The 9,536-nt window shown below is 47.9% G+C and overlaps 1 protein-coding gene across 1 annotated transcript; it reads right to left on the reverse strand.

The window, feature by feature from the left end:
- Positions 1 to 1,740: 1,740 nt before the first annotated feature.
- Positions 1,741 to 4,463, reverse strand: LOC133912870 (serine/threonine-protein kinase SAPK10). The gene is made up of 8 exons (XM_062355817.1): positions 4,031 to 4,463; positions 3,772 to 3,948; positions 3,604 to 3,657; positions 3,391 to 3,483; positions 2,993 to 3,085; positions 2,675 to 2,779; positions 2,496 to 2,594; positions 1,741 to 2,403 (listed from the first exon to the last, which is right to left on the reverse strand). Exons 1-8 carry the CDS (start codon positions 4,205 to 4,207, stop codon positions 2,113 to 2,115), a joined length of 1,089 nt encoding a protein of 362 aa, XP_062211801.1. The 5' UTR covers positions 4,208 to 4,463; the 3' UTR covers positions 1,741 to 2,112.
- Between the last annotated feature and the right edge of the window lie 5,073 nt (positions 4,464 to 9,536).

Below are 9,536 nucleotides of genomic sequence, written 5' to 3' on the forward strand. Positions count from 1 at the left end.
CTTTCCAGATGCTCCAGCACATCAGAATGATTATTTCCATGTAAAAAGGCTCATTAATTTTCTGTTTTATGTAAGGCCAAATTCAGTCAACATGAATTCGATGAGGTAGGGAAATACCAATTGAGGACTAGCACGCTCTGGCGAAGGTACATCTCATAAACAAATGAGCAGTTGTCTCTTCTCTCTACCAAATGCAAAGTTCACAAATGTAATCATTCAAGATCATATTTCTTCTTCTTAACATAGGTTAGCCTGTCTTTGAGCAGTAACAAAAAAATAATTTATGTTTTTTCTTGCAAGAAGATCTCCAAATCCATTTGAACGCTGGTAGGACTGGTGTGTGGCCCATTAGAAACTTGTATGCCTTTTTTGATGAAAAAGGAGAGTTGCCCCAAATGTATTTACAGGTGTCTGGTCTTGTAAAAAGCTGAAGCCCTTCAATTATGGCGTGGAGAGTTTGAAACTGAGAGTAAGCATGAGCTGAGAGAGGAAAGCGAAATAAATCATAAAGATCAGGTCTGCTGAGAGTTGAAGCCGGAGAGAGATTTTTTTATCTTGGTGAAGGAGTATAGCTCAGGGAAAGATTGCATCAAGATCAGGCCTCGCAGCAGAGGGAGGAGCCGCCGAGGTGGTCCGTGTCGCAGCCCAGAGTAGCGACGGAGAAGGGGAGCGCGGAGATGGCATCGGAGAGGGCTGAGGCCTCTGCGAACCAGCACGGATCCTGCCCACAGCCGCGCAGATCCGGGCCGCCCGTGCGGTTCCCAGCCGCCACCGGTCAGCCCCATGGTCGTCACAGCACCGGGAAACATCTGAGAAAGGAAGGGGAGGGAAAGGGAGGGGAGGGGGGCCGCCGCCATTGCCGGGCGTTGGCGGTGCCCGGCGAGGTTCGGGCAGCGGGGAGTTTTCGCCCCTCGCGTCGCCTCGCGAGGAGGCGCCGAGGGGGTTCCTTGAAGTTGTTCCGATTTTATTTTTTTCATACCTTAACTGTTTTGTTTCCTAATAAATAATGGCTTGATCAATCTTTGTAAGGTTGTGGAATGATAAAAGTCCAGAATTGCTATATATGGTGCTTGCTTATAGCCTTGTACGGCCGGCCTGGTCATCAGATGAGGCATGCTGGTCATGTGCTTCTTGATGAACAGAAATGGTGATATGCACTCTGGGTGACGAATCATTGTTGAGAACCCTTGGTGATGAACCATATCACTTAATAATTTCGATTGTGTTTCTTAGGCTTAGTGAGGTGCTGACCGCTGTGTCCTTTACACGCTCCTAAAGTTTCTCTAAATTTCTCCATAATTCAAGTTCCAGATAAGATACACTGAAGCTAGATACTGATGTGCACCCATGAAAATTTTGAAATAAGGTGGTGTCTGTTGAATTTATGAACATTTTAACTATCAGATTATCATTATCTGGTGCAGTTACCAGCCTTTTCCTTTTCACATGCGGATCTTCTAGTAGTGCAAGTTACAAAAGTTGCTCACCGAAATTTCCTTATATCCAGATGTGTTTATTTTAAAATGAACAAAAAGAAAAGTGTTTCCTAATGGCAAAAGTTTGTACATTTCCAGAACGCATGTCTTAACATCTGCACTCAAATGCTGTTCCTTCTACAAACCAAACAGTGGATGGCGATGGCAGGAATAGGTGACAGTCGTTTTCAAAGGTTGTGTAGTGGTATTTCACCCGTTGGACGCTCGCCACGCAAAGATAGAAGACACAAGGTGGCACAGAACAGGGCGAAATTGGAGCGTCTCTTTATTTGCCTAAAACAAATACATATGATACAAACACAATGCAGTAACACGAGTACATCGCCGTCCCTTAGTTGAGGGGAGCAGAGTAGGGTTCCAGACAACCTAGCAGTTCTCAGATGAATAAGATTCTAGCAACAACATGGAAGGGCTAAACTGTTGTACAACACTGGAGGTGCACAAAACAACAGCACAAAGAAGATAAAAGGGGCATCAGGCATGAGCAGCATTGGCTGTACTCCCCTCAGTACATATCCGCTTTGTCTCTCTGATTATCTTGGTAATCTTCGACGCAACAGACCAATTCACAGGCAGCTGATAGTACGAATTGCTTCTTTGTTGAGTACTGACATTATCACATAGCATACACGATCTCCCCACTGCTTTCCAGGTCAAGGTCGGCGTCTGAATCTAGATCTTCCATGTCATCGTCGAGGTCAAGGCCATCATTTAAGAACTGGTTGATTCCACGAGAACCAGCTGCTGGTATGGTTGCCTCAGTCAGTATCTGCATGATCTCATCCATGCTCTGCATTGGCTGTTCTGGTTCCTCATATTGGTTGCTCATTGTGCTGTCATCCATTAGGTCAGCTGGGAGGTTTTTCATGAACCATGGATGGTTTGTTATCTCAGGGATCGTGATTCTCTGTATGTCCATTGCCAGGCATTAACTCAAGAGAAAACAACGCGCAAAAGCTAATGAGCCAATAAACACTAATAACCGAAAGTAGTACTCACAGTAGTCGGGTCGGCAACAAAAATCCTAGAGATAAGATCTCGGCACTCGGGAGATATGTGTACATAATCTGGAATTGAGTACTGCACACCCAATATTCTCTGCCAAATCAACCTCATCAGTGTCTGATAAAAAATGACATCTAATTCAAACACTAATGGGAGATGGTTGCGATGGAAACCTGAATTGTCTTCCTGAAATTCTTAGGCTCATCCGGATCCTCAAAAGGATATGCACCAACCAGCATCACATAAAGGGTTACTCCGCATGACCAAACGTCAGCAACCTTGGTTGAGTAATAAAGAGTTAGTGACTGAACTAATACTCCAACATAATTCACTATACACATGGATACGCACCATGCATTGATGCATGTAAGGATTGGAAATGCTTTCTACTGCAAATATGTTGCGCAAGTGAAGAGCATGCCATGTACATTAAACAGCAACATAGACAGCACAGTATGGGAAGTGTAGAATAATCAATATATGCATAATACCTTTCCATCATATTCCTTCTTCAGAAGAACCTCGGGAGCAATGTATGCGGGAGTTCCCACGGTAGATTTCGGCTGCGAATGGAGAACTGATGACTGCAATGCAGAAAGAGTAATGAGCAGAGTAACAGTTTCCGGAGACAAATTTCCAACACAAATAACAACATTTACTATTTTAGTTTAAATTACATCTGCCTTTCCCTTTACATTATATAAGCAGATGAAGTCAAGGACTGCTATTTTTTCTCTCAAATACATCGGAAACTGCTAATTGCAATTACTGTTCAATCTTTTCCCTCATTTGGTATACAGAGTAATGCTGAGCGCTGTTAATTACAATTACAGTTCAATTTTCTCCTCATATCTTGATAACGGTATGTATCTGGAGCATTTGGCAGTACCTTCGAGTACCCAAAATCGCATATCTTGAGCCGAGGAGCCGTGCTCCCGTCCAACAGGGTGTTCTCTAGCTTCAAGTCACGATGACATACTTGCTTGACAAAAAGGTAGGCACAAAAAGGGAACAATTTTAACCAGACCAGTACAGTACTAAAGATGGTCAACATGCCATATCTGGTAAAGGAATACTAATGGAACAAGAAACGGAAGGGTACCATGGAATGGCAGTAGCTGACCCCTGATATCAGTTGCTGGAAAAAGAAACGCGCCTGAAAGGTGGGAACTTTGACGGGTAATTAGTCAACCATATACAGGAAATGCAGCAGAAGACAGCATCAGTGTTTAAGCAAGCAGGGCGATCAGAAAAGAAGAAGGAAAGGGACCTCGTCTTCGCTGAATCTGCCGGCGTTGCAGATGCGCTCGAAGAGCTCCCCGCCGGAGGCGTACTCCATGACGATGGCGAGGTGCGTCGGGGTGAGGATGACCTCCTTGAAGCGGATGATGTTGGGGTGGCGGAGCGACCGGTGGTTGATGATCTCCCGCTGCACGTTCTCGTCAATCTGCAGAGTGCATAGGCATACACGCATCAGTAAGCAGAAAGGCGCGCCTTTGAGACCGAGGCAAGCAAGCAAGACACGGTACCTTCTCGCCTCGCTCGATGTACTTGACGGCGACGAGCTGGCCGTCGGCGCGGTTGCGCATGAGCCGCGCGACGCCGAAGTTGCCGGAACCGATGTCGCGCACGAGCTCGTAGCGGTCGCCGTCGTGCATTATCGGCATGTCCATCCCCGGCCCCACCGTCAGCGCTGCCCGGTCCATCCTGGCCTCCCTCCGCCTCCCTCGCCGGCGCCGCGCGCGTCTCCAACCCCAAAGCAGCCCACGCGGCGCGCTTCCCGTGACCCCGCGATCCAAGAAGCAAGCTAGCCTCCCCTCCTTTTACCTCCCAAGAATTAAAGGAGGCGGCGCTGGCAGATTTGGTTCGGTCGGATTGGGCGGAGGAGGAAGGCCACCTCGTGATCCCCTCCCTCCCTCTCTCTCTATCACCTCGCCCTTTTCCCCCACCTCGCTCGCTGCCTTTATTATTACTACTACTGTTTTCTTGGCTCGCTCTCTCTCTCTATCCGCTTCATTAAGAAAAAAATGTTTCTTTCTCTCTTCCACTCTGCCTCTCGTGGCGACCCGAACTATCCAGTCGGGAAGAGACGATGCAGAGTCGGCAAGAATTCTACTTAGATCTGATCTCAAAGATCTTTTATTTTTATGTTATGTGTTATATTTTTAATTGTACGTACTAACTGTTAGATTAGTAAAAGATAGTATAAATCAGGATTTTATAGGGGTCGTTCGATAAAAAATCTCATAGAATTTCCTTTCAGAGGCGGATGCTACGATACAATCCTCATCGCTCCCAAGCACATCGCGTTTTGTACCTAACTTTCACTGATATATGGGCCCAGCCTCTTGTGTATGCCCCACTTGTTAGTGAACACGTAGTAAGAATGTCAGGGACAAAAGTCGGTAGTGTCTTAGAGAGGATGGCTGCTCTACTCCTTGCTCAGTTGTGTGCGTCACTGACCTGCGGCCCCTGGGACAGGGCTCTCGATGGGACCCACGCGCCAGCGGAGGTACAATGAGGTGGGTTGGGCAAGCGGTGGGAATGGTGGTGACGGAACGATAAATAGTACTAGTGTTACTCCATCCGTCCCACTTTGTTAGGCGTCGATTGATTTCCGATTTTTCCCGTTTTGTTAGGCGCTACTTGGCGAACGCTTCGAATTGACAAATGCATTAATTAGGACCGTGCACGTTATTGCATGCGGCCATGCAAGCTTCTGCATGCAGCAGGCGAGAGAATAAGAATATACTGGAGGTGAGAACTCGAAGCGGTGGGCGCGTCAGAGAGTTCATGGAGGCTGGTGATATATACGAGGACGACTCGATGTTGATGGAGATGAAGACGCCATGGACTCGTTCAACGCCACGGACTCTTCGATGCCGAGATGGAAGACGACGTCGAAGCAGCGAGGAAACAAAGACGCCACGGACTTGTTCGATGCCGCGGACTCGTTCGACGCCGAGATGGAAGACGACGTCGAAGCAGCGAGGAAACGAGCCGCGGCTTGTTAGCCGCGCCGGTGTCGTCCTCCCCGCTTGCGAAACTCGGTTCAACCTGACGAAACAAGAAACGCCAAGAAGATGAACAGTGTCGTTGTTGTAGCCTATCTACCTCTCTCTCTCACGCTCAGACGAAACGAAGGTACGGCAAGAAGATAAACAGTGGGGTATTTTGTAGCTACTGAAAAGAAATGATGCAGGATTACACTTCACCACTAATCATTAAGAAACTCTAAGGCTTAAAGATTACACTTCACGACTAATGCATGCAAGCTGGAGTACTACGTCTGATGGAGTAATGTATTGCGACCATGCAGGAGAGAGTGCCACGAATAAGAGAAATTAATTGAGGGGTGAGGCGATGCGTTGCAGCGCTCTTGGTCTCTGCGCCAGAGGGGAAGGCGCCTAACAAAGTGAGACGGAAGGAGTATCTTGGAGGTGTTGGTTAAAAAAGCGCATGCACGGAGTTTATACCGGAATGGGTTTTCAGTCGGCAACGCGGTGAAGGGATCGATGATGTCCTAAGAGGGAGTGAATTAGGACACTTAAGACTATTTCGGCTCCAAAAACAACACAAGATAAAACTATATCAATTTCTATCTAAATATGCTCTAGGTTTATCTAGTGTGTCTACTCTACCGATCAAAGCGCTTGCAACCTATTTAAGAAGGTAAATTGCAAGTAAGTAAATGCGGAAATGTAAATAAGGTAGAGAGACCAAATACAGCACAAGAATTTTTTCTCGTGGTATCGATGGCATAAAGGCCATCCCTAGTCCACGTTGGAGCTCCACAAAGGATATGCTTCTGGTCAGCACTCGGTTACGGCCTTTGAGCCACCAAGTCACGAAGATAAGGCCTCCACCCAGATGAGCCACCAAGCTACCAAGGCAAGGTCTCAGCACTAGCCTCTCTTCCGGTTCCTCGCCACTGTGATCACTTTGAAGCTTGAGCCATAAAGGCAAGGGTCTCCGCACCAAGTCGGAGGGTCAACAAGCTTATCGGTGAGTCACCAAGACTTCAAGGTGCCAGCTTACCAAGAGCTACACTATTGGATCACTCATTGATCCACTCTCTAGGCAGCAATTACCTAACAACTCACTCTTTAGGCCTATAAGGACTAATCACTCACTAATCTTATGCTTAATTGCCTTAAATGATCACTTTAAGCACTTTGGTGGCTTGGATGTCTTTTCAGGTGTATATGAACTTCTATCGACTCCAGCACACTCAAATGATTGAGTGGAGGAGTATTTATAGCCTCAAACTCGCGAACTAGCCGTTAACCCAACGACTCTAAAAAGCTGGTAACACCGGATGATCCGGTGAGAACAGTGGTACTAACACCGGATCATCTAGTGAGTACATTCTCACAAACTAGCCTTTGAAACCCCACTCAAGCCTCTGTGAACACCGTATACTCCGGTGTATACTGCAACATCATCACCGGACATTCCGGTGAATATACCTTAACCATCTGAGCCAACTTCTTCTCTGTGTAAATTACTCTGGTGTATTCCCGGTGCACATCACTTCATCACCGGGGCCAACCGAGCCAATGCAACCTTCTCTGGAAAATATGCTCCGGTGTACACATCTTCAAAGCATCGGACCTTCCAGTGAGGTCACTGCATTCTCCCCTTTGTCAACAATGCTCCAGTGCTTTCCTCCGGTGTGTTCAAATCAATCACCAGACTATCCGGTGGGGTCTTCTATTTCTTCCTCATCTTTGCAATGTTCATTGTTCGGTGTGTGCACTTCAGTAGCACCGGACCATCTGATGTAACACTCGTGTCCATTTTACCCACGTGTCACTAAGAAATATCCATGTGCTTAGCAAACACTTGGCACCGGACTTTCCGGTGAGGTCAAATGCCTCTGACACAATGCTCCGGTGTGTTCAACTATGTGAACACCGGACCATCCGGTGTAGTCATTTTTCTTGGGAATTTTTTCAATTCAACCAAACTTTATCCCTGCTTCAGTGACTTCTTCATGTATTGCATCCACAAGACTTACTAACATATATTCTTGATAAACATGTTAGTTCCATTGACTATATTGTCATTAATCACCAAAATCACAATCATGGCCTAATAGGGCTATTTTCGCTATAATCTCTCACTTTTTGGTGATTGATGACTGTTGGAACCGATGTCCTGAACAAGGAGAACCTTCGCTTACAGGTTAAGCCGAAGGCTCCTGGGTGCGACACGTGCTTTGAGGTAAATTGTCTCAATTGATTCGGCCCATCTCGGATACAGTATAGCCCTATTTATAGCCCGTATTCAACCACTCCACGCGGGGTTTATAGTTTTTACCCCCTTACCTGCTACATTCTCGGAATATTCGAGGGCATTATGGTACAATCAAGTGTATTTACATAATTACAACTCTGCCCCAGGCAGTTAAGTGGGCCCCGACGTCCAGTCACAATCTTCGATTGACCCCAAGATTCTGCCGAAGGCTTCTCAGCTATCACCCGGAGGTTCACCACGGGCTTCGCTTCTTCCCTTCGGCGCCATGAGCCGATCCTCGATACCAGCTCGAAGACACGCTGCTACCTTCGCTCATTCCGGCCAGCCAAACTGCCGGTGTAGTCTTCGGCTTCCGACCGAAGGCCCACTGTTGCCTTCACCAACGCGGGTAGCTGGGACCGCGTGCACGCCTTCGGTCTTCGACCGAAAGATCGTCCGGGTCTTCGCCCGCACGAATAAAGAACTTGGGCCAACCTCCGAGTTGCGACCGAAGGTACTTCGTGATCTTCGCCTGCACTCCCTGGAACACCCCTGTAATCACCCGAATGCGCAGCCTCCAGTAGACTTCGACTTATCCTACGAAGGGGGAGGGCGAGAGATCATCCCCAACAGTAGCCCCTTCGGGTAAGGTTCATCTTCAATGGGCCAAACCTGTAGACTTCAAGATGTGTCTCAACATCGTCCCCTTCGGCCCGTCGAAGGTTTGCCGGGGCGGATGCACTTCGGGGAATTGTCGGATGAAGTTTTTTTTTGTATGGCCATGCTGCACCTGAGTAATTGTTTCATTCACATGCATTAAATGCCTTCAATGTATACTGAGACATCATTTCCCACTTCGATTCGAATTCCGACGCGCCTCGTTTTAACCGCTACCCTCTCTGCTATAAATACTGGTCCACGGTTGTTTCTTTTTACCGTGCACCATTGCTCGAGCTGCAGCTTTCGTACGAAGCTCCTCACTCTCTCCTCCGAGTCTTTCCCCGTCCAAGACTTTTTAGGTCAGCCCAATGGCGCCGAAGGCTAGGTCTAATCGCTCGAAGACATATTGGATTGGGAAGTCGAAGGTGGATGACGAAGTGCTGGTCGGTCTCGTGAAAGAGGGATTGATCAGCGACATCTCAAAAGTTAGGCTCCCCGGGAACCAGGAGACACCGGAGCCTTCTGAAGACGAAGCTGTTGTTTTCGTTGACTATTTTCGAGCAGGCCTTCGCTTGCCCTACGATGATATGGTTGCCAAAGTGCTGAAATTATTTGAAGTGTACATGCACCAGCTTACGCCCAATGCCATTGTGAGGCTGGGGCTATTTTGCCTGGGCTACTCGGTCTGAGGGAGCAAAAGCAGTGGCTAGAGCCTTCACTACTGCTCACCGGCTTCATCATCAGCCGAAGCCAGTATTCGCCCGAAGCGTGCAGAGCAAGGCGCATTATGGGTGGTTAAACTTCGCTTACCGTGTCAGGTTGTCCCCTCCTGCCATCGCATACAAAAACAAATGGCCGAAGGACTGGACGCAGTGGTGGTTCTACCACAAAGTAGATCCACAGGAATTTCTCGTTTCGAAATGCGAGGAGGTGAAGGGGAACCGCGCTCTGGACGTGCAATTGAAAGCGTCCCAGCGAACTGCTCTCGAGGCCTTCGCTAGGTGTGCAAAGTATTTATCCACTCGAGACCTCGTAGAGAAGTTTATAGCCGCCGGAGTGTGGCCCCTCAGCCGGGACTGGAGCATCCCGGAGTTTGGGGAGAAAGGGCCTGAGGGGCTCTGCCGTCCCCATCCTTCC

This window comes from Phragmites australis, chromosome 3 (assembly GCF_958298935.1).
Source record: "Phragmites australis chromosome 3, lpPhrAust1.1, whole genome shotgun sequence".
NCBI classification, from domain to species: Eukaryota; Viridiplantae; Streptophyta; class Magnoliopsida; order Poales; family Poaceae; genus Phragmites; species Phragmites australis.